Below are 25,181 nucleotides of genomic sequence, written 5' to 3'. Positions count from 1 at the left end.
ACAGTGCTTGCAAAATACCAGAACGACATAGTCAGAATATTGAGAAGATGGACAGCATCGGATTTGAGATCTACTTAGAAGAAGACTATCTTCCAAATTCTGACTGGGAACTAGACCTGCTCATTAGCAAGAAGGATAATAAGATAAGCCAGCTGGCTGAAGAAAAGGCGGCCTTGCTTCGTGAGGCTGAACTGCTGAAAGAACAGTTCAAAAATGAAGAATGTGAGGATCTGAAAAACCACAGATCTGACTACAAGGACCAGACTGTCTTACAAGAGCCATCTTGTCAGACAACACCTTTTGAACAGGCAAAGAAAAAATTTCAAAGGGCAGCTGCCATAAAATCCAGCCTGCCGTTGAATAACACAGACTTTCCTGAGCTCCAGAGAGGGCCAGTTAAACAGCAGGAACAGGACAAAATTCAGTGTGCTCGGCCTAATAAGAAGTTCAGAAAACTTGGTGCCTTTGGATTGACTGTCACCCCTGAACAACAGCTGGCTGCGACAAACAAAAAACGGTCTGCCTCAAAAATGAAGGCACAATCTAAAGTGCCAGTTGATGCGCAGTCAGTGGAAACCAAAGAAGAGCCTGCAGTGACTCCAAAACCACTGCCAACCATCGCCAAAGAGGAACCACTGAAGGCTGCTGGTAAGAAGACCAGCACAGGATTTGGTGTTACCAGGAAACAGGCCAGAGCTGCAGAGGCTGAGCTTGAGCTACAATGGCTTCTGAAAAAGAAAGATAGCAAGATATGCCAGCTGATTAAAGACAAGGCTGACTTGTTCAGTGAGATTGAGCTGTTGAAAAAAGGGCTCAAAAGTAAAAAATCTGAGGATGTTACAAACCACAGATTTGATGACATCAACAAGACTGTCAGAGAAGAGCCATCTTGTTTGACAGCACCTACTGTGGAAGCAGCCTGCCACGTAGACCAGCAGCCACAGCCTGTCAACCCTTGTGAAAATAATAATCTTCAAGGAGTGGCTGAGCTAAACTCCTGACTGCAGCCCAGTAACACAGCCATTCCTGAGCCCCAGACTGGGCCAGTTAAAGAACAGGCACAGGACAAAAATTGGCCTCTGAAGTTGTCTTCCTCTTTCAGAAACCTCTGTGTCTCTGGAGAGACTGTTACACCTGCACAACAGCTGGCTGTGGCAACAAAATCACAGTCTGCTGCAAAAATGAAGGCACAGTCTGCTGTTAACAATAAAATACTGTATGTGACTCTAAAACGACTGCTGACCATTCCCGAAAAGGAACCAGAGCAGGCTGCTGATAAGACCAGCATCAGATCTGAGGTCAGCTTGGAACAACCCAAACAGGTCCTTCTTCAAATGCCCGAGAACAAGCTACATCTGCTTCTGGGCAAGAAGGATGACCAGATATCCGAGCTGGTTAAAGAAAAGGCTGACTTGCTAAGTGAGGTGTAGCAGTTGAAGGACAAGCTCAAAAATCTGATAAACCACAGATCCCAGTGGGAGCAGGAGAAATGCGACCTCCTTAATTGGATCAACACAGAGGTCCCTAAGTACATGCATGCTAACGCTTGGCTGCAGGCAGCTCTGAGCCACACTCAGAAAATTCTGGAAAATGAACGGCTGAAGGAGGAAGAGAGAAAAGTCAACTTGCATGTTGAGAATCAGAGACGTGAAGACCTCCATTCAGAGGACAAGTCTGCAGAGCCTGTCGGTGATGGAGAACAGACTGTCAGACAACAGCTACTGAAGAGGAAACCTGCAATGCAGGCCAAGAGCCACAGCCTGTCAACCCCTGGCAAAAGAATAATTGTCAAGGGGTGGCTGACCTAAACGCCAGCCTGCAGTTGAAAAACACAGACTCTCCTGAGCTCCAGAGAGGGCCAGTTAAACAGCAGGAACAGGACAAGAATCAGCGGACTCGGCCTCATAAGAAGTCGATCAAAAAACTTGGTGCCTTTGGATTGACTGTTATACCTGTAAGAAGGACAGCCAGCTGTGACTAACCAAAGCCAGTCTGCTGAGCAAACGATACCTGACATGGCAGTGGAAACCAAAGGACAGTCTGCAGTAGCTCCAAAACAACTGCCAACCATTCCTGAAGGGGAACCACAGCAAACTGCTGATAAGACCAGCACTGGATCTCAGATTGACCTACATCTGGACACAAAGGATGACAAAATATCCAAGCTGAGTAAAGAAAAGGTTGCCTTGCTCAGGGAAGTTGAGCAGTTGAAAGATCAGCTCAAAAATCAAAAATCTGACAGGGAACAGACACCGGATCTAAAAAGCCTCAACGCCCAGCACACTGAGGCAATCTCCAACCTGAAGGCAGATTTGATCCAGGCGAAAGCAGATCTGGAAAATCAAAGAATCCAATGGGAGGCTGAGAAGTCCCATCTTCTGGCTCAGCACATTGAGGCAGCCTCCACTCTGAAGTCAACATTGACTCAGGAGCTGGAAAGCAAAAGATGCCAGTGGGATGAGGAAGTTCTGCCTCCTCACTGAGCACCTAGAGGCAATGTCCAGCTTTAAGGCTGCATTTACCCAACTAAAGGAAAACATGGACAATGAACGGCTGCAATGGATTCAAGAAAGGTGTGGCCTCCTGGAGTTTATCAGGACCATGACCCAGGCTGTGACAGAGAAGGCAGAACTGGAAAGGCAGTTTACGGATGGACTTATAGAAAAACTAAATAATCTGGAAAATCAGTTTGAGGAGGTTCAGAAAAAAACAAAGAAAACAAGCATGAAGAAAAGATTCCTCAAGTTCTTTAAGAGAGGCTGATCTGCGAACCTCACTCAACCTGCACCCACAACACCATCCAATCCATCAAGAAAATAATGATGAATGAAAGATAAAAAAGTAGAAATGTTTTACTTTACAGGTTTGCTACCTCATCTGGCTGTAAAAGAAAGTGTTACTCTCTATCTATCTATCTATATATATATCTATATATGGTATTTCGCCCGCAGCTAGCTGGGATAGGCTCCAGCCCCCCGTGACCCTGTATGGGACTAAGCGGTTTAGAAAACGGATGGATGGATATATATGGTAATAATTTCTTACACTTTCTTTTATGTAGCAGACCTGTAAAATATACATTGCCTCACAGCAACCTTGTGTGGAGTTTGCATGTTCTCCCTGTGCCTGCGTGGGTTCTCTCCTGGCGCTCCGGCTTCCTCCCACAGTCCAAAGACACGCAGCTTAGATTGATTGGTGACTCTAAATTGCCCCTAGGAGTGAATTTGAATATACATATGATTGTAACAAACCCTTTCAATAAACATACATTTTAATGCACTAACAAAAAAGCCTCTTGCATAACTCCTGACAGTATTACACATTGTCAAAGGTGTAGCATAAACTTTATTGCCAAATAGGTTAAAATACAAGGAATTTGACTCAAGCTAAATAGTCTCTGACATGCACTAAATAATAAAAAAAATAAACAAATAAGTAGAATAATAAGAAAACAAACATTCATCTATTTATAAATATGTACATTTATAAAAGTTAAAAATTAGCTACTTTATGTACAGTGGTTAAAAATAAAAGTTATTGCTCTGTGGTGTTTGCTGTTTCTTGTTTTACATATTAAACATGGATTAACTGTTCATTAAAATGACGGCCTGGGGGAGGAAACTCTTCTTGTGCTGGTTGTCTTGGTGCACAGTGACCTGTAACACCGTCCAGAGGGGAGGAGTTCAAACTGTTTGTGTCCAGGGTGTGAGGGGTCTGCAGTGATCCTCTCCACCCACCTTGTGACCCATGAGGTGTACAGGTCCTCCATGGAGGGCATGGTTCTTTCTGCAGTCCTGACTGTTCACTGGGGTCTGTTCCTGTCCTGTTCCATTGCTGAGCCAAACCAGACAGTGATGGATGAGCAGAGAACAGACTCGATGATTCCTCTGTAGAACTGTATCGGCAGCTCCTGGGGCAGGTCGAACTTCCTGAGCTGTCACAGGAAGTACATCCGTTGCTGTGCCTTTTTGATGAAGCTGATGCTGGATACCCACTTCAGGTTCTGGGAGATAGTGTAGACCAGGAACTTGAAGGACTCTACTGCTGATACAGTGATGCTGAATATGGTGGGGTAGGGGGCTCCTCCTAATGTCCACTGTATTTCCACTGTTTTGAGTGTATTTGGCTCTGCATTGTTGTGACCACACCACAGGACCAGCTGTTCATGTGTAGGCCAACCCATCACTGTCTTGGATGAGACTGACGACTGTTGTGTCATCTGCAAACTTCAGGATGTTTGTTGTAGAATAATCACTTTCCGTCAAACTACATCATTTGTCCTAACATCTGTCGCTTTTTAAGCAAAGATCTTACAGAACCCTCAGTGCATTTTGTGCTGCTTGCACAGAGTTGAAAAGATGAGATGCCATGTAGATTTTTGTGGATACCAGGACACACAAGGGTTGAAGGAAATCAAATTACTGACTTGTTAAAGAATCTCTGTCAAGTCAAACTACTGAGCTGAAGATTCTTGCGGTGTGGCCAGCTGTCTGAAAATCTTGAGTAAACACCCAGATGGTCGATGTCAGTGTGGTAATACAGCGATGGTTCATCATGTCCTGTTTTCTTGCAGTATTTATAGAAGAGAAAGACAGAAGTTATTTGAGGAACAAGCATTTATCTGTTCCCTCACCGATTCATTCCACTTTGGCTGAAAAACAAATGAGTAGGGTTGCTGCCTGAAAAAGAATTAATGGAGTGAATTATTACTCCCTGCAAAGTCTATCTGCTGTGACAGGTATTTATCTTTTTCAATAAAGTGCTTCAGAGGCAGTCCAGAGATGAAAGAGACTGTGTCGAATAATGGCTAATAAGTACGAGTGTAGCTACACTAACCCACCCCTAGCATCATTAAGCAGCAACCTCAGAAGTCATAATGTCGAGAGAGCCTAATGCTTGGGCTCAATGAATATGAAGTCAATCAGTGTGTGAGAGGAAAGAAAACAAAGGGAATTTTATGAAGTGCTGCATCTAAATATTAACTGGCAGATTATGATTTTCTGGTTATTATGACAAGAAATATCTTATTTTGTTGTACTGATGTTACAGTTTATCAGATTTGTAATGTTGTGTTTGGCCTCAGCAAGCTGGTAGATATTAAAAGGCCAGTTTGCCCAAATTATGAAACATATTTTCTCACTTGTATCTAGTGGTATGTACCCATGCAGATAGTTTGGGTTTTATTAATAAAGGTTTGTAGATACCGGCCTCTGATATTTCTACTGCTACCCAGTGAGTAGAATTTCCCTTTGTACTTACAGCATTCAGAAATTACACTTAAAAAAAATTAAACAGCAATCTGTATTCTCCTAAATGGTGCTCCCATTACATTACATTCATTTTCCAGACACTGTTCAAAGCAAGTTAGGAACAAATTAGATGTCATCAAACAGTGGACATGCATCCCCACAGCTAAGAGCTTGTTTACTGGCATAGTACAAGTGATAAGATGAGTTTCAGGCTACAGCAGAATATGGCTAGTGACAAGCATCCATTACCTGTTACTCTGGATAATCCAAAGACCTCAGCTGTTTTCACTGGATTTGCTTTCTGCCAAATAAAAAGTCCCTCTTGGGAGCATGTACCAGGGTCACGCAAGGCAACGTCAGTCAACCGATCCACCACTTTGACTGAAATCTCTCAAGAGATTACCATGAAATTTTGTACAGACATTTGAGTTGGAAGAATGAATTCCTCTACCTTTTTATGACCCCCTGACATTTCTTCTCATGCCACCAGAAGGTTGGCATTTTTGCTTTTTAGTGAAATGTCTTGAAAACTGTCAGATGGATTGCCATCAAATCCATTCCCATCTGTCTCGTAATTACAATAACTTCATTCATTTTGGTTGATGACCTGCAAAACCAAAAACAGCCTGAACTGCACTTTCTGTTTAGTGCTAAGCAGCAAAAGTTTGCATGCTAACAATTTATGCTGGTTGAAATGGTAAACATTATACCTACTGATGTTTAGCAGGTATGTTTGACAAAGCATCTTTCACCTCCACTGCATTAGGGTGACATGGTCTGCTTGGTTAAATGAGAAAATGTTTTTATCTGGAAAATGGCTGGACAGTTTTTTGTTTTCCTCTCCTATCCAGAGTCAAACAGTCAGGGCAGCTGGAGGCCCATGACAGCAGCTGCAAGTCGTGCTCTGCGGCTGCCTCCTCACCTGTATGTGGCTCTGATGGACACAACTATGCCTCTGAGGTAAAAGAAGATATTCTGTACCAGGGTCTCCCTGTGAAAGCACTCATTTCACTTTTTACTAAGAGTTTTTTTTTCTTTGAATTTATTGTTGGATTCTGCCACCATAAAACATCTGAAAAGAGATGGAAAGTGGCCATGTCATTGTTTTAAATAATGAGAGGCATCCAGTCAAGCGTTGTTTCCTGCTGTGCTGACATATACGTGGGCACAGCAGGGCAGCGCAGTTCATCACTGCTCTCGGAAGGACAAGTGTGCTGGCTCTACCTGGCCATGTGATTAATGGCTGTCGTCATCTTGAGTGGCATCACTGTACGTTGGCTGCTGCCAGGACTCTTTATTGATTTATGTATAGTTTTAATTTTGACCTTGCATGAAAAGACTGTGGAAAATGACAGCTCATTCTTGCAGTGTCTCATCTGAATGAGCAATCGCTTTTGCCTGCGGTCACCCCCATAAATATTTAACTGCATCCATGTCTCTCTCTCTCTCTCTCTCTTTCTCCTTACAGTGTAAGCTGGAGCAGCAGGCCTGCCTCACAGGCAAAGACCTGAACATCATGTGCACCGGCTTTTGCCCCTGTGCTACAACCCCTGATACAGTCAGAAATACTGACACTAAACGTGGCAAGTCCCTTTTTCCTCACCTTTTTATATTTATCCATCTTAATTTTGGAATTCACACCTCCTGTCTGCGTTGCCATCATTCCTCTCATGAGTCAAGGTTTCAAAAAAAGAATGTTATGATGCACCGGTGGTCACACACAATATGGTGCCTGCAGGATCGTATTCTCACACAACTGATCGACCCAGTGTTCGATGTTTGGGATCAATGCTCACCAATTTCAGAGATTAGTGTTAGCCAAAATATCCCCAAAGTGGTTAAACGGCTCTTTCAGTCATGTGCTAATTAATTATTTAGAGTGTACACTGTCTATCATTTCAACCAAACCGTATTGATTGTCCATGCTCTTGGGCATGTGAAATTTCCAATTGATCAAAAGGATGAAATGTTACTTTTGGTTTTCTTCTGTAGCCTGGAATAAATGCCTAGCCTGAGACTAAAGTGGATTTTATTGGATAACACCAATTTGCTGCAGTAGAGTTAATGGTAAAATAATGTTTTTCTTTGATTGAAAAACCACAGTGTGCCTCAGCAGCTTTACCATGAGGGAAACCCATGCCTTTCAGTCTGTTTGTATACATGAGTGAGAGGACTATGAGGCAGTACTGATTCCCTGCCCATCTTTTGGAAGGTGACTTGGATTGCTGCTAAATGTCTGCCAGGGTTTTGAATGCTGGGATTCCCTTTTTTGCTCCCCTAGAGAGCTGCACTGGCCAGGACCTGGCAGACCTGGGCGACCGCCTGAGAGACTGGTTCCAGCTCCTTCATGGAAATGCAAAGCACAATAACTCTGGCAAACTCCGAGCTGGCACCATTTCAGGTTAGAAACTCACAAAGGAGCTTTGTTTTCTGCTGCCCCCACACTCAGAATTCATTTGTGTATGTAAAGAAATGTAGTGTAAACAGAATGATACTGAAATGATACTATGCAAATAATTTAACAGCACTGGAGAAGAGCGTGGTAGCCAGCTGCAAGGACTCCATCGGCTGGATGTTCTCAAAGCTGGACACCAACAGTGACCTATATCTGGACCAGGCTGAGCTGGCTGCTATTAATCTGGACAAGTACGAGGTCTGCATTCGGCCCTTCTTTAACTCCTGCGACAGCTACAAAGATGGGAAGGTCTCTACAGCAGAATGGTGCCTCTGCTTCTGGAGAGAAAGTGAGTGAAAGGCTCGCCACTGAAGCATTTTCTTTTGAGGCAATTATCTAAATGGGCAAAAGAATCAATCAAAAGTCAAACATTTATTTATATAGCACATTTAAACACAACCAGCATTGACCTAAGTGCTTCACATTAAGTTAATAGAATAAACAACAACAATAAAATGAAGAGAGGGTATAATGGAAAGGTTACATTAGAAAGAAACCGAGGGTACAGAGTGTACAGGGTACTGTGATGTCACTTCATTCCACCCTCCTTGCCACCACTAAGTATCAAAACAAACTTTCAGTGGAATGTAGTTATTGAAATATGCAGTGGTAGAAAGTAACTAAGTACATTTACTCAAGTACTGTACTTAAGTATACTTTTGAGGTATCTGCACTTTACCTGAGTATTTAGATTTTGTGCTACTTAATACTTCCACTACACTTTAGAGGCAAATATTGTACTTTTTACTCCACTACCTTTAACTTTAGTTACCAGCTTTTTTCAGAACCAGATTAATACAAAAGTTACACTATACTACCCAGCAGTAATTCAAATTATGACAATATATGCTAGTTAAAATTACCCCCTTTACCAGCTGCAACATTAAACGAAATCAAATCATATAAAATACATTAATGTTAAATGTGCCATTCTGCATAATGAGTACTGTAACTTTTAGTACTTTAAGTATGTTTTGATGCTACTACTTATTGTATTGTTGTTTTTTTTTTACTTAAGTAAAGATCTGAGTACTTGTTCCACCACTGGCTATTTATTATGTACAGTATATATGCATCTAGGTCTGTGGACCTCAACATCAAGGAAGCAACATTACCATTAAAGGAATCAGCATCTTGGGGATTAAGGATGTTCAATTTCTCATCAATAGTTGTGTGAGAAAAATGACATCGCTCTCATATCTGTCTGCTGAGTGCATAGCTACGGCCAGGGGACAACATGGGGCTCTGTCCAAAGTACAGCTAACAACACCTCTAAAGCAAGAAATAGCACTTAACTCAACAATTCTGTTTGTGTACAGTCTGAAGGTGCTGCTGTTTTCTGGACAGAGCCAGGCTAGCTGTTTTCTCCTGCTTCTTGTCTTCATTCTAAGCTAATTTCTCTATATTTAACAGACAGATAGAGGTATTGAAGGTATTAAGTGGTATTTTCCCAGACTCCTATTTTAAAGCAGGATTTGGCAGCCTAATCAAAAATCTTCAAAGCACATATGTATTGGCTGTCTTTTGCTTCTCTTCGTTTAAGACTTTGGCAGCTTGCAAAAACTTATGCTTGAATTCTCCATCCATTTATCTATTTCCACTATTTATCCAGATCCAACAATATTCCCAGTATGATTTGCAATTCTCCTTTGTTGAGAACAGTCTGCGCACGACCTCTTATTTGAGGCCTCTTTGACTTGTCTATTTACCAACAGCTTTTACCAATGTTCTCATGATTTTTTTAACATATGAAAGCACAGTATTAAGTATTGTTATATGGTTATATCTGATACATACTCCAGTACTGTGTATTGTTTTATTAATTCATAAAACAACTCCAATCAGTGTTATTATTTTGACAAACAACATAAGACTATAGCTCTCTTTTTCGAGGAGCAAAATTAAAACCTTGCTTCTTTTTTTATGCTGCATATAAATTGTATATATATACATGATGACATAATTCATTTTGTTAGGAGGGAAAATAATCATAAAATTAATTTAAAATACCTGGTGTGCTTGAAAATGCATACAAACATGAAACTTACCTTTGAAGCCATGTTCCTCACAATTATGTGTCTCTATGGGTTTAGCCTGTACTCATAGTGTTATTCCAGTTGTGCACATGGGCAGCATTTGCACCATTTGACCTTTACTAAACAAATCAGCAAGGATATCCCTGACAGTATCCTCATTTACACGCTGATTATCTCATTGATTAAGCTTTCAACCTGCATCTGACAGATTACCCTGAATCTATATAAATAATGAAATCAATTTTTCATTACTAGCTGGTGATATTTATAAACTCCTTCACATTAAACCATTCAGTAATAATAGTATCCTAATAATAATTTGTAAACATACTATAATGTATGTATAAAAGGGATTGCTTTTGGTTTGTGACTTGACAGTGAAACCTTGGAGGACTGATCTTTCCATGTGAATTCATCTTCACAGAAAGTCATTACAACTGAGAAAACAGAACTATTCCTGTGAAAATCTACGTTTATTGGGGAGGATTTATTGCCATGGGGGCAATACAGAGTGTCTTCTTTGTTTCTGTTTGAGAGGTTTGGCTCATTTCCTTGTCATTCTCAGACTTTATCCATATGTTCTCGACAATCGATCAGGCTCTGAGGGAATGAAATATAAGACTTCTTAAACAAATCAATACAGGCCAAAACTGTAATTATAAAGAGCATTGACTGAGATAAAGTTTGAGGGAGAGCAGTTTTAACTATTGCCTGTCATCACTTTTCTTTGTTGGATCCCTTAGAGCCACCGTGCCTGGCTGAGCTGGATAGGATCCAGGTGCAAGCAGCGGCCGAGAAGATGCCTGGTAAATACATTGCTCATCGCAGTACTGTGGAGTTAAAGTATATGATAGAAGATTTGTAGACACCGCACTTGCATAGAAGCACCTTTTGGACAGGAAATTACCAGACTGACTTCAGATCCTTTCAAAGCCACATATAGGTACCCATAAACTGCAACACCTAGCTGCCGTGTGCCCCTTGCTCCAAGTGTCTGAGTGTACCTGTGTAACAAGGTGCCTGGAACATCAGGCTGGAAGATGCTTTTTGAAGAGATCACAATCACACAGATATGATTAGGCCCTAATCTGGGCCGGGGAGCGCGGCTTTTAGCAATGAGAAATGCCAACATGCCTGTTTGGCTCCCTGAGAAACCCCGCCAGTGTTCAGCTACAAACCCTGACTGTTCTTTCATCCCTGAAGCCCACTTGTCTTTTCTCTCATTTACACAGTGTTGAGGTGGAGGTGGGGGTGGGGTGGGGGTTGGTGCTTGTTAGAGAATGTTGCTTCAGGCTTGACAAGAGCGTCCTGAGGGAGGCTGAAACAGAGGAGTTCTGTCACCTAGGCTGTCACTACGTTTTTACATGCCACTCTCACAGCATAAGGAAACACACTATGCCAGCATACTGTAGAAGATCGCATCCAGCAGCATATACACGGCTGTGTAAAACAAAATGGGTGAGCTTGGTCTCCATTGCCAAAAAGCTGCCTCTCTATCCTGACTGATGGTCGTCTCACTGGTTAACTAAGGTGTGCTGGCATTCTCCTTTATGTCACACTCATCTCACACCTCACCATGAGGCAGCTTATGTGCTGAGGATATTAATATTTAACCTCTACATTCAGGACTGTTTTTAGGCCTAGGCAAGTTAGACGGCTGCCTAGGGGGGCACCAGCTGGAGGGGCACCAAAGAAGAGAAAGGTCTAACATTAAAAGTCCATCTCTGTTGTCCAGTGGACACGTTAAAACGAATGGAAAAAACACTCCCCACTCTGCATTACACACCTGATACTAACAAAAAGATCAGTCACCAGAGGCCATTTTGCCCAGGGCACCAAAATGTCCATTAAACATTCCTGACTAGATGCATGTGTGTTTGTGTGCATGTCCTTGCAGGGATGTACATCCCCAGCTGTGACGAGGACGGCTACTACAGGAAAGCGCAGTGTGACCAGAGCCGAGGGGAATGCTGGTGTGTCGACCAGCACGGTGGAGAGATGATGGGCACGAGAATCCATGGCAACCCTGACTGCGGTAAGAGGAGGGCATTCAGCAAACGGATATTTCTGTTCTGTACACAGCAAGATTATTGCCTTCATATGAAGTCATTTTTATGCCTGTGATTGAATCTGTGAAGATATATTTTCTCAAAATATGCCAGTGCAGTGTATTTGTTTCAACTCGTCTCTAATGTAATTCAGCTTGGTTCAAGTATATTTTTAAATTTTTTTGTGGATGTTAGAAGATAAAACAAAAGGGTATTTGCCATTTGTGCTTGAAATTTTTGACAATCTAATTGTTTTGGCACTGATGCATAACAATTTCTTATGTATATATTTTTTTTCTAGATGAAGTGGCAGGATATTCTGGAGATTTTGGGAGTGGAGTGGGATGGGAGGATGATGAGGAGAAGGAGGCAGAGGACAACGGGGAGGAGGCGGAAGAGGAGGAAGAGGAGGAGGGCGAGGCAGATGATGGAGGATACATCTGGTAGAACGTTCTAACCCTGCGTGGAGAGCCGAGTCACAGCTGCTGGCCTGAAAATCTACAGGTATGGCTCTTTCCTTATAGCAAAAGTTTCAGAGATCGGACTGGGGAGGCATTGTGTTTCATCCTGGTGGAATATATTGTGGTGGGCAGGTTCATTCATGAGACGATGCCTAGTTTTCGTCTTAGATATGTGTAATTGCTTCATTCTCTTCTCTGTCTTTTGAGCAACAGAGCTTTTTTGTTTTGCCATCCGGAAAAGCAGGACCCACTGACTATTGCGTCATAGGTAGCTAAGTCCATCAGAACTCCTATCTTGTCTGACTGCCATCTATGCATATAGAAATTACCTGTAATTTTGTACTGTGTAAACAATTGCTTGAGTATTAGAGCCGCCGTCCCACTGAAATTTAAAGGAGTAGTTCAACATTTTGGATAATATACTTGCTTGTGTTTTTGAGAGCTAGATGAGAAGATTGCCTGACATGTTAAATAGGGCGCTAGAGCTAGGAGATGGTTATCTTAGCTCAGCATAAAGACAGGAAACAACAGGAGTCAGCTACTTAACACAGTATGCAGACAAATCTTTAACATCACACTTATAACTTGTTTGTTTAAGCTTTAAAAACCACAGTACAAAAAGTTTATGAAGAGGTATGTGGCAGACTGTCTAGGAAGTCACTGCACCAGGAAAAGAAAGTCTGGCACATAAAAATACAAACAGCTGTTTTTAGACTTTTTGTAAAGATTAAATAAACAAGATAAACAAAATTGTCTTTATTAGTGAGCTTTACAGGAGTTGGGAGGCAGATTTTGTTACCTATGGACAGAACCAAGCTAACTGTCTCCCATTGCCACTGTTTAAAGCAGCTGTAATCAATATTTTTACAATAACACTGCATCACGTGAGAATGTAAACATTGTTGTTCGCAGTGATTAACCCATAGAGAATTATCACCCGAATCTGCATCTCTGTTCAGCTTCAGCTGATTTTGCTGTGCAGACAACTTTGGCTCACTCTCGCCACTCTCATAGTGTTGTTTTCATTCACAACAAGCAGCTGTTTTCAGTGAAAAGTTAGAGACCAGCTGGTGAACATTGTGGCACATTTAACAGTTAAAGAGACAGATATTTGCCTCAGGAAACTGTAGAGACCGAAACAGAGCTAAAAGAGAGTAAATATTGGACTTAAATTTGTTAGGTGGACACAAATCTGACTCAAAATGAATGTGTAAATAAGCAACTGTTTGCCATTTAAACGTTACAGTTGATTTGACACTTGTGTTCACAACTTGTTTCTCATCTGTCTCTCAGCAAGAAAGCAAAATGTTAAACTATTCTTTTGAAGCAGTTCAGTACAATGTGGTTATGTATTTCCAGACTGATTCTGTATATATAAATCCAGTGTAAATGATCTGTGATGCAAGTATTTCAGGTTACTATGTTATCAGACTGCCTTTATGAGAAACGTGTACCACAGCTCATAGCCGTTTTTATATTAAGTGGATACATATAACTATACAGGACATGGTTTTATAATTGGATTACTTTTACTGAAAACTTGTAGAATGTACTTCAGTGGCCCAACTGCACCTACAGTAGATATCACTGGTCGCTCTCCACTATTAACTCTAAAATCATGTCAAAGAATGTGCCACAAATATGTCTTATTTTGTTTGCAATTTGAAAATCTGTATTTTGTGTTTATAAAAAAAATGTGTGCATTACTTGAAGTTCTGTGTGTATACTTGAATTCACATTGTAATTTCTTTTCTATGAGACATTGTTGCCATGTCTTTATTCATGTTATTGACAGGCCAGACAGTTGTTTTTAGTATTGCATGTTAGTAAATAAGAATGTACTTCTAGGCACTTTACTACTAATAAAGGGACTGGAGCCAAAATATATGTTGATTTTAATCTTTTCAGTATATTTCAGGGATGAAAATTATCATCCAGGGAGAAGTTAACTTGGGTTTGTGGCTACGTGCCACCAAGTCACACACCATCTCCCTCTGTATTTAATGAGGATTTTCACAGGGATCCTGCCAGATAAAGAAAGGGACACTGTGCATAGGTGCCTGTTGGGAAATGTAACTCATTTTTGAGATAAAGGCAGGTGGGTTGTCCACACTGTGGTCAGAAACGAATCATCAATACTCAGATTTTTTAAAACTCAGCAGATCCGTACTTTCTAATTTAGCTTGTGGGCTCATAAATGAACACCAGAGCCTACCTTACCCAGAGTAATTTGTTTATAAAATATAAGCTGGATGCCTCAATATGAACATTTTGGCACATGGAACTTTCTCGTGACCGTTGAAACCCCCACCTGGTGCGTGAAATGCTGATTACTGAAGCTTATTACAGCCAAGGCCTGTTACAGCTGATTACACAGCTGAATGTGTTTAACAAGGCATTAACTAAAAACAATTTCATCATCATCTACAATCATGAACCAGTGAAATAAAAACAAGAGGAGGCTGAAAGCAGAGTCTTCCCTCAGCTGAGTCTGTGAAAAGCAGATGGAATATTTGCTGAGATATTTTGGTCCTCAGCTGCCACCTCATGCTAGAAGAACAAATTACAGCAGGTTGGCTGCCTTGTGGCGTATACCACTAAATGACCATAATGTGACAGACAACACTGTTTAAGGGCATGTGGGTGGTAAATCCTGCAATGAAATATGCACCAAAACTTGCCTTAATGTGGAGAGGTGCTGTCGAAGCCTCCTGTGACCCAGAGTCATTGACCAGCACTGGCAGCAGTGCAGATATATTAGCATCTAAAAGGTTTCGAGTAGGATTGACCTCTCTAACCAGTCAGAGATTTTCAATTATTTCTGCCTCTTCAGTAAATTTTGTTGCACTCTCATTTATTGTAATTTCATAGCAACAAATATCTGAAGAGGTGGTCAGAGCATGGTGGAACGTAGCAGGGAGAGGGAGCGCTGGGCGGAGCAGAGTGGATTAATTTGGACTTTTATGCTAGTGCTACACTACCTTCAGTTATATACTGCAGCATTAAAATAAAAGTCAACAAAACTGACGCAAGTACAGTGTTAAATTACTAATGCTTTACCATGTAGCTGCAATATCCCCAAATCTGGAGATACAGGGAAAGGTTGACCTGAAAATTTAATTAAAATACAGCAGCTGATTAAATGTATCAGTACTGAAAGTAATAATATAGTTTATTGATACAGTGTTTTTACAAGTGTCACAAAGGCTCAACAAGCGTATCTGGATCTGGTTATGTCTCAGAGAGTTAACAAACCACAGATATAAGGAGAGGGCTGACCATGCAAATTTTTAAAAACCACAGGTAAAATATTACAACTAATTAGTAAAAGAGACAGGTAGCTGATGACGGGCAGCAGAAATTAATGTAATGTGGTGTCACTTCTCTTGGAGTGTGTTATGTTAGTAACCAGGCAGCATCTTCTCAAATGACTGCGCTCAATCGATATCACATTAAGGCAGTTCACAATAATTAAGTTATGAGATAAGCATCAAAGCCTTTCTGTATGTCAGAGAATAAAAAGAAAAGCTCAGTGATGTGCCTTGATTTCATCATTTAGGTTACTTGAACTTCTAATGATAGATCTGGTATAAGAAGCGTTCAAAGATTACAACCTCCTGGCTGATAGATAGGTGACAAAGAATACACATAATATAGAGCACCTGCAGTCAATATTCACCATCAGAGGCTCAAATTGTTTTTACAGCATGAAATCATAGCAGCACAGATACTGTAATTGCTGAAAATATAAACTCAATAAACTGTCATTTATAAATAATTCCAGTATGTCGACTATATGGTGTCAGGGCCTTTACCCTACAAACATTTACATCTATATTATACATACTGTAATTTACAGAAGCTCAGCGACTATCTCTCCTTGATTCAAGTAAGACTGCAACAACTCACAAGCAGAGATAAAACTACATTGTATTTTATGCAGTGCTAATTAATACTTAACATTGTTGAAAAGATGATCAGGTTTAAACAAACAGACCTACAGTACAACTTTCAGAGTGTACTAAAATAGTCTCTGCTGCAGTACAGTTGGTCATTCTACTTTACTGCATCCTGACATTTTAAGGGCAATGCATTATTACTGCCTTCATCATATTACAAAGCATGAGCAGCCACTGAAATTCAGTTGTGTATGGACATCATCTTTGAGTTATGTATGACTAAGTCAGTGATAATGAAAACTTCTTTTAGGCTAAGTAACAAACTTTGAATTTGCTGCCTTCAACTCAACATGTAACATCACTTTGATCAACACATAAAGGTTGGTGTAGCTGTAAACAAGTCAATTCCATCGAGACAATGAATATGAGCGGCACATTTACAGCTTCAATTACTTCAATTCAACTCAGTTTCTTCTGTTGACATCCAGTCTATCTCTTTGCTAATCCCTAAGTCATTAGCATACAATCTTTGGCTATATACTTTCAAGTCAGTGACTGCATCTCATCAGATTAAATGAACTAAAATTAATCTTCTGTACTCAGTTATTTGCCTGTTGTCTGTTTTCAGTTTAAACTTTAAAATGTCAAATGAGTTAATCCGCTCACTACAATCACCTGAGTTAATTCTCACATTAATAACATTAATGTGAGAAGACAGTTCACCATGAACCACTTTTAAGAGATTGCATAGAAACTTTTATATCCTGAATAAATGCTTTAATAGTTAAAAAGAATTTGCTCTTCATGTGTTGTGAATCATAAGATTTTAAATTTGGGCTGACTGACACTTTGTCATGCCTCATGAAAACATGTCAATAAAATCCCTTCTGGTTAAGCTTCAGGCCCATATGTCAGTTGATGTACTGTGATAACCACCTGAAACCTTCCCTATATCCTTGTTTCATCAACATGCTGCACATGAATATCTCCAGCGGTCGGACTTTCGGTTCCTTTAAAGAGACATTTACCTGTCAATAATACAGATAAATGAAGACAACAGTTAGCTGACACAGGAACATGTGCCTATACACACAGAGAGACATTATATTATTTCTGTGAATTAAAAGACAAGGTCTACCTTTCCAGTAACACGACCATAAAGAGCTAAAGCGTCTCTCAGTACTCCTTCACTGATGGCCTCAGGGCGGTCAATTTTATTACCCAGCACCAACACTGGTACATTGACTATGGTCTCATCTGCTAGGAGAGCCTGGAAATTCCAGAGCAGTTCAGTCATCATCAGTCCATGGTTAACAGTAAATACTGCACAGTGGTAATACTGTAGCTTGCAACACTCATGGTTAATCTTACATCAAGTTCTGTCTTGCACTCTGTGATTCTGAACTGATCTGCACAGTCTACAAGAAAGACGATTCCATTCACAGCCGGCAGGTGGTTCTTCCAATCTCTTCGAGCTGTCATCAATGGGAAGACAGTTTATTAATTAGCTGTTCTTGCAGTAATTCAGTAGAGGAGAGAAAATGTCCTTTTCAGCTTGTAATGCAACAGCTTTAACTAGGATAGTAATGATTCAATTGTATCCTCTATTTTCTTTGTGTACAGTCATAAAGTGTTAAAATTGACTAATAACTAAATGCACAGCAACACATATATATTCAATTAGTGTTGAGAACAGTTCTAATCAGGCAACATAAGTGAAAACACCACCGTGTGTGGACAATGGGACTTTGAATTTGCCTCTACATGACAAACCTGAGTTCACTGTTATACCACAAGATTTACATTAATACAAGATTTACAATACAAATTTCACAATCTGTACATGTCACGCTCTAGTGGGTTACTATATTCTTTATTCATGAGAACTGTGACTGCTCAACTTGACTGTTTTCTCGTATGTTTCTAAAAACATCAGAGATTAGTGACAGTGAAAACAATAAGGAGCAAGCTGATGAAGGCTTAATAAAGTTCTTCTTTCCAAATGACTACTATTATATTTTGATTAGTAGCAAACCAGTTTCCTTCTCCTCCACCATTTTTACTCAGTTACTGTGAATGAATGAAGTGGTTTGATAATGTTCAACACATCTACATGATGTTGAGGTAGCACTACAGCCATCTACAGTTTAAATCATGCGCTGACTTATGAATTGCCTTCAGGAAACTTTGCCTGTGACATAAAAAGTAATTCAGATTTGCAATGCAATATTTCACCAAAATCTGTTCTGGCAGCAGTAACAGCTGCCTACTGTATTTCTATATTGTGTAACAACTGAAAAAAAAATGGAGAAAGCTCTCACCTTGACTATGTCCTCCCAGATCAAGTGCAGTAAAGGTCATGCCATCGATTGTCAGCTCCTCAGAAGGTTTGTGAGAAAGAAAATAAAGGCTTTTATGCTTGTGACTGTTTAATCTGTACAGTAAGGAGAGTATCACCTGTTCCTCAGGATCTTTATGGTTTGTTAACCAGCTGTTCTTGCAGGAATTCAGTATGATAGCAGTAGTTTTAACTAGGAATTAGTAATAATACAGCTGAATCCTTTATTTAGGGTGGTGTTATACATGTGCATATTTTCAGAAAAGGTGATACTGTGCTATGATATGCTGTGGTATGATATATTGAAACCAACACAATAAAACCTCTACAAGCATACCACCTTTGGATGGCACAGTACTCTCTACTGTATGTCTCTCCTTACTTGGCTGCATTGTGGGTACATGTTGACCAAGTCGCTCATCTTTCCACATGTGCAGTAGTGCTGTTTTACCAGCATTGTCCAGGCCGAGGAAAACCAGCTTACCCGTCTTTTTGTACAAACCTGGAAGAAATGATTCACAAATGACCTGCACATTTTATGGGTGACTTTTATAATGACCTGCACATTTTATGGGTGACTTACTTACTTCATCCCTGAAGTGGGGTATAACCAGACACAACCAAACCTGTACACAAAGAATTCAACACTAATAGGAACCATTCGTCAAAGTGAGTTTACATTTACATAGAAAATTTGAATACCTTTCCACCAATTTTAAATCATTAAGGAAATGTCAACAGTACTTACCTAAGAACTGTAAAATACTACTAAAGCCCCTGTAGATCCAGTCGAATAAAAAATGACATCTTGACTGTCTGCTTGAAGAACCAAGTCAGAATACTTCTACAGTTTACTGTTAGGAGAGGTGTAATTTGACAGTTTAGTGGGACACTTAATTAAACTCAGCCATCCTTAATGTTGTGTCGTGGCTGGAGTGGTGATACCGACTAAATTAATTCAGACAAACCATCCCAATTTAACAGATCATTTAATATTACAATTATTCGGAATAAAGTAGTATTTAAACACATAATCTTGTAGTTAGGGAACAGAGAACATAGATCAAAGAACAGATTCACTCCTCCTGCAATGTGATAGATAAAGCATAAGAAGATTGTCAGAGCACCAGTCAGTCAGGTCATTCGTTGTCCGTCCCGAGTCAGTCAGCGTCTCCCCCCCCAGCCGGCTGGGTCCCCAAAAGTACGTGGTTTACTGTTCACGGTAGCATGGTCATCCTCTCTCTCTCTCTTCTGCTGCTCCAACCCAGCTTTTTATCTGCTCATACTCACACAGCTCTGCACGGCCGGAGCCATGAAGACGCGGTCCCATGCCAACTACCCTCACACACCTTCTTCCTAACACTGTCTAAACTGTCCAGTACATGACCTTCTAGGTCACATTGACCTAGCACACATTTCCCTTTTTCTAAACCTGAACAGAGCACACGAACAGTTCACATCAGCTGCAGCTACAGTATATCCATTCCCTATCAGAGGAGGAAGTCACTCAGGATGTTGACCCATGAGTTAATCAAGGGGGACACAGCCCAAGATATTCTTGCCTGCGCCAGGAACAGATCAGGCTTCCGTACACACTTAGCTCACCCTTACATAACTATTACAAATAATATCTATATGAACTACATACTGTACCATTACATATTACCTCTGGAATCTGGTTTATTGCTAACCACCACAGTTGTTAGCTAAAACTGTGCTTTATAATGTGACAACTCAACATGCCTGTTGTAAAAAGGGTCTATTAATTAGGGCTGCAACAACCAATCCATAAAAGTGATAAAAATCGACAATAGTTGACAACGAATTTAATTGTCGATTCGTTGGGTGTAGTCACGTAGCTGTGTGAGATACCGGGCTCCTATGTCAGTGAAACGTTATCAAAATGTGGCGGAAGAAGTGGATAGTAGTGAGCATGGTTACAACAGAGAAAAGCAGAAGACCTGGTTAAAGTTGGGAGGACTTTATTTGACAGTCAAAGAGAAGACGGTTCAGTGCCACATATGCAAAACGTATGTGGCATAAGAGCATGATGCTAACACATTAACGTTAGCACCTAAGACTGGAGTTACAGAAGAAGGGGAGTCTGGAGCTAAGTAAGTCGTTAACTTTACATATTGGGAAAGAATGTAAGTTATGGAACTGAAAGTATGAGGTACCTGATGTGGTTACGTTGATAAATTTAATTAAGTTACATATTCAGGATCAAAATGGTAGGTTGTGTAGGCTGCTAACGGGTGCTAAATGCATTAGCATTTCTGTTACGTCCATGTAAACATGACACACGTGACCAAGCATAATATTAAACGCAGTAAGCAAAACTAAGTTATATAGGTGTGTTCAGGAACATTGGTGGCATAAAAGCAAGTTAACGGGGATAGTGCAGAGCACACAGCCAAAGAGTAAATGTGTTGAGGACTATTTAGGCATACTCAATTTTACTTTTAACCGTCAGCAGTAGCAGTCATGTTTGTATTGCCCCCTTTATATTAGCATGGGATGAACATGTAAATGATTTGAAATCCCAAACCTTTTTAAACACTGCAAGGACCTATTGTGCACTTTATGAAAAGCTCTACTCTTGCACTTAATGCATTGCATAGAAACACTGCAAAGGCATTGTTACGACTGAAAGCACTCAACACCTCCGCTGAAGGAAAGCACTTCTTTTCGTTGTTTGTTAAACGCCAACGTTATTTGCTATCTTATACTGTAAAATGACATTACAATCACCAATAGTGATGTTTCTGATTCCACAAATATTGCATTTGTAGCCTTGCTACAGTTACCATTTAGTTAGTTTCATTGTGCTTTGTGGGTTTATTAAACCGACATGACAGTAGTTACATGACGTTTGTTTGCTAGTTAGCACTTGCATGTTAGCTAACGTTAAACCTCTGGCACTTTCTAGAGTATAACCTCATGTGGCTCAAGATAACGTTTAACAAGCAACCGGCTTAACTTATTGTCAGAAGATGACAATAGCAGGATAATCGTGTTGTTACAATACATGCAAATGCCTCTTCCACTAACCTACCCCACCCCACCCCACACTGACGAGCAGCCCAGCGCTTGGTAGTATCGGTGGTCTCCTAGGAAACAGTCAATCAGAGGGTCTCTTCTTCGTGCTTTAGCATTCCCCGCATTCTATCCAGTTTTTTAAATTCGCGCCACCTCTTGACGGCTAACAGCCAGTGAGCGATAATCCCTCATGGTGTCGAACTGCTCCACAGATAGGCTGCTGTATTTGGAGTACATGTACATTATATTGTATCTACAGAGCTGCTCTTTCAAGGTTAATCTCCTCCTGTTCATTTGCCAAGACAGTGCTGCAGCCTGTGTCCCAGCCCACCCTGTTAACCTCTATCTTTGTGTAACCATCTTTTATTGGTGTGAACCCTAAGAACATACCGATCAAACTAGAGCTGAACCAATTAAGTGATTAGTGGACTGGCCATATATTAATCAGGAATTGTATAACAACTAATTAATCATCTGCCAAATTGCCAGAAATTCCCCTGTTCCAGGTTCTTTATTCTGAAGCTTTTGTTTTATCACTGTAAATAGAATTTTTCGAGGTTTTGGACTGTTGGTCTTACAAAACATTCAGAACATTGGGCCCTGAAGAACTGTTACTGTATACTTTCTTGACAGTTTATTAATTAAAAAATAATTGGTTAATTTAGAAAATAATGATCTGAATAATTAATAATCCCAAAGGGAAATTAGATAAAAATTACATTAATTAAAAAGAACAGTATAAAATCTTAAGACTGTCCCAGAAATTAATTTGATACCCAGTCAGATATGAAATAAGACAGCAGTTTACAGTATATGATCTTCATTTGAGAAAAAAAGCACAACATTTTCAAAATAAATCATTGCTAATATCTGAATTGAGACAAAAACAGGCAAATGGTGTATAAAGACTGATCTTTGTAGTTCTATAGTTTCCTCAGTGTTTGGTTTCCAGTAAGACTGATACACTCAACGATGCCATCTTTACACACCTCTGTTTTTTTGTTTCCTGTGGTAGTTTTTTTTAAATATTTTCAAGTACTACATTTTCTCATGTTTCAGCATTCAGGCATATGAAAGTATTCAGCAGTACTAGATAAAGGCACACAGCATGCCGTTTATAGGTGATATATTATTGTTTATAACCTCTTTTAGGACTCTGTTGTAGTTAGAATGTCAAATTTGTGGGGTGATTGCAGAGCAGATTGAGTGTTTGAGTCCAGAGGGTTTGACTTCACATTGAGCCACTTCAGTGCCGGCATGGCAGACAACTTCTGCACTGGAATTTCTGTGGGATAAAAGAACAAAATAAACTTGAGCTCAAACCATACAACACAACCCCCTCTGTCAAACAGGCAGAATGCATTAAATTAATATAGTATTATTACCAGTAATTTTATTTCCTTCCAGGTTAATCCTCTCCAGTGTGGCTATTTCAATAAGCTTCTCAGGGAAGATGGAGAAGCTATTATTAGCCAGATTGATGCTGGTCAAATGCTTCATTTCTCCCACGGTGTCAGGCAGTTTGGTGAGAACATTGCCTTGCAGGTCCAGTTCTACAAGGTATTTCAAGACACAAGTAAATTGAGGGGTCGTGTGTCTGTTCATCTGTCACAGCATGAAGATATTGTCAACATGAATGAGTCCATGAATCAAATGGTGCATTATCCACTACCTCTCAGCTGAGTGAAGGTTGAAAAGAACTTGCTGGAAATGGCCTTCATCTCATTGTCAGCCAGCGTGATTACATGGATATTTCCTGATACACTCCTAAGGACCTTGAACACACCATCTGGGAAAGAAATGAGCTTGCAGTTTGACAGGTCTGCAGAGAAGAAGAACATAACCATGAGATTATGAAGCATCAATATGAAGGAAAATGCTGAATACTGTATCTTTGAGGTTATTAGGCAGAAACCTAAACCTGCAAACCTATGGCCAAAACAGTGAAGAGATGGACCAAGGAAGCTAAGTCAAAGCTACAGGCCTGCTTCGATTGTACAGACTGGAGCATGTTTGGAACTGCAACTACAGACTGTAGGATATGGTTCTTATTATCATTGCTAACTCTGAGAGACGAGACAGTCCAAGTAACTTCAAAACAGTGCTGATTTATTCAAAGGATCACAGGTAAAATTAACATTACACGCTCAGGTATCTTGCAAACGTCAACTGAGACGTCTCTGTTACCAGCTTTGCAGCTGGTCATAGCAGTAGTCAAAACATGAAGCAAATCAATGTGTGTGTGTGTCTGTTGATTAAGTGGTGTGTAGCTAAAAACATTCTCACAGACTTCTAGAACATGTCGTGACTTAAACATAAGAACATATTATGGCTAAGGCTACAGTTCTACACGTCATAATAATAATATTAAACATCCTGTCTGCTGACAGTCATCAACTCTTCTCTCTAGTTATCCTTGACCAGATGTACCCTGTAGAAACTCATAAGCATGACTAAGCATTTAACAGTCTAACTAGACATCCTATCTCCACTAAACATTTCTAATACATAAAGTATCTATCCAATATCTATCTGACTAAAAATACCTAACAAGACATAGATGACACTGTGACATCATACATCAGCTTTTGTGAGGACATGTGTGTGCCCACCAAGACATTCTGCACATATAACAACATGCCCTGGTTCACAGCTCAGCTCTGACAGCTTCACTGTGCCAAAAAGGAGGCCTTCAGCAGCAGGGACATTGAGTGGCAGATGAGCTGAATGAGTTTTACTACAGGTTTGAGATGCAGAACTCCATACCCCTCACCCACCTCACATTGGACCCACAACCTGCAGCTCCTCCCTCCATGATCACCTCCCTTTCCCCCAGCCCCCACCTCTGATTATACAGTATGTGAAGAGGCCCAGACAGCATGGCCCCCTCCTGCCTGAAAGTCCGTGCTGTACAGCTACCATGACAATGATGAGTCGGCCTACAGATGGGAGGTTGAACAGCTGGCCATATGGTGCAGCATAGCAGAGGATGTACATCCTGTGCCAGCTGATAAACAGTTTGAACTCCTCCCCTCTGGACAGTGCTACAGGTAACTGTACGCGAAACCAACCAGACACAAGGACAGTTTCTTCCCCCGCACCATCACTCTGATGAACACTTAACTATGACTTTGTCTGTCTGTATTGTTTACTGCCTGTCTATACTGCTTATTTTGCATTGTTTGCAGTGTTTGTTGCTTGTTATACTGCTTATTTTGTTATATTACACAGCCTTATGCTGGTTTACTGTTTAAATGCCCCTTGCATGGGGATATGTATATACACATTGAGAGCCGATGTACCAAAGTCAAATTCCTCGTGCGTCCGACACACCTGGCCAATAAAGCTGTTTCTGATTCTGATACATGCTGATAGCTACTGAAAGATATTGCCCAGTTCTTTTAACCAGGAACTCAGAGAGACAAGACGGACCACTTGGATAACCGTGCTGGTTTATTCAAAGGATCACAGGCAAAATTAACATTACACGTCCAGGCATCTTCCACCCCCAAACCTGCGCGCAGGCAGCATGGAGGATAAAAGACCCTGAACCCTCATGCCTATACAATTTTATCCCTTGGTTGGGCTAGCCCATGCTACACAGGAACGTCAACCGTGACGTCACCTGATATGCCAGCTTCACAGCTGGCCATAAC

At 40.5% G+C, this 25,181-nt stretch overlaps 4 protein-coding genes across 4 annotated transcripts in view; 2 read left to right on the top strand and 2 right to left on the bottom strand.

Annotated features, from left to right (window-relative positions):
* Positions 1–14,125, top strand: part of LOC109963034 (SPARC (osteonectin), cwcv and kazal like domains proteoglycan 2) — a 38,788-nt gene extending 24,663 nt beyond the window's left edge. The window contains exons 5-11 of the mRNA XM_020605281.1: positions 6,101–6,209; positions 6,718–6,832; positions 7,531–7,650; positions 7,775–7,993; positions 10,484–10,546; positions 11,638–11,775; positions 12,090–14,125. Of these exons, the coding sequence (XP_020460937.1) occupies positions 6,101–6,209; positions 6,718–6,832; positions 7,531–7,650; positions 7,775–7,993; positions 10,484–10,546; positions 11,638–11,775; positions 12,090–12,235 (910 nt within the window). The 3' untranslated portion in view covers positions 12,236–14,125. The remainder of the gene's footprint in view (positions 1–6,100; positions 6,210–6,717; positions 6,833–7,530; positions 7,651–7,774; positions 7,994–10,483; positions 10,547–11,637; positions 11,776–12,089) is intronic.
* A 1,347-nt stretch (positions 14,126–15,472) lies between these two features.
* Positions 15,473–21,768, bottom strand: sar1aa (secretion associated, Ras related GTPase 1Aa). The gene is made up of 8 exons (XM_020605306.1): positions 21,687–21,768; positions 21,542–21,596; positions 19,235–19,302; positions 18,869–18,988; positions 18,470–18,535; positions 17,520–17,623; positions 17,287–17,418; positions 15,473–17,176 (listed from the first exon to the last, which is right to left on the bottom strand). Exons 1-8 carry the CDS (start codon positions 21,766–21,768, stop codon positions 17,060–17,062), a joined length of 744 nt encoding a protein of 247 aa, XP_020460962.1. The 3' UTR covers positions 15,473–17,059.
* pald1a (phosphatase domain containing paladin 1a) overlaps positions 20,255–25,181 on the top strand; it is a 55,684-nt gene continuing 50,757 nt past the window's right edge. Inside the window, exon 1 of the mRNA XM_020604976.1 lies at positions 20,255–20,600. The gene's annotated coding sequence lies outside the window, so the exon portion shown is untranslated. The remainder of the gene's footprint in view (positions 20,601–25,181) is intronic.
* The window catches only part of lrrc20 (leucine rich repeat containing 20), a 5,468-nt gene continuing 2,449 nt past the window's right edge, over positions 22,163–25,181 (bottom strand). The window contains exons 3-5 of the mRNA XM_020604983.1: positions 23,198–23,347; positions 22,911–23,078; positions 22,163–22,810 (exon numbers count right to left, since the gene is read on the bottom strand). Coding sequence (XP_020460639.1) covers positions 22,674–22,810; positions 22,911–23,078; positions 23,198–23,347 — 455 coding nt within the window. The 3' untranslated portion in view covers positions 22,163–22,673. The remainder of the gene's footprint in view (positions 22,811–22,910; positions 23,079–23,197; positions 23,348–25,181) is intronic.

This window comes from Monopterus albus, unplaced genomic scaffold (genome assembly GCF_001952655.1).
Source record: "Monopterus albus unplaced genomic scaffold, M_albus_1.0 scaffold69.1, whole genome shotgun sequence".
In the NCBI taxonomy this organism is placed as follows: Eukaryota; Metazoa; Chordata; class Actinopteri; order Synbranchiformes; family Synbranchidae; genus Monopterus; species Monopterus albus.
Note: the sequence above shows the minus strand (reverse complement) of the source record. Positions and strands in the feature narration are given on the sequence as shown.

What these genes read in the sequence shown, in the direction of transcription:
- sar1aa (XM_020605306.1), bottom strand. Translation starts at nt 21,768, where the DNA reads ATGTACATGTACTCCAAATACAGCAGCCTATCTGTGGAGCAGTTCGAC. An exon ending in TCAGTGTGGGGTGGGGTGGG is followed by an intron (nt 19,303 to 21,541) that starts GTAGGTTAGTGG and finishes TTCTTCAAGCAG; the next exon opens with ACAGTCAAGATGTCATTTTT. An exon ending in ATGGTCGTGTTACTGGAAAG is followed by an intron (nt 17,177 to 17,286) that starts GTAGACCTTGTC and finishes TATTATTGACAG; the next exon opens with GTAAATGTCTCTTTAAAGGA.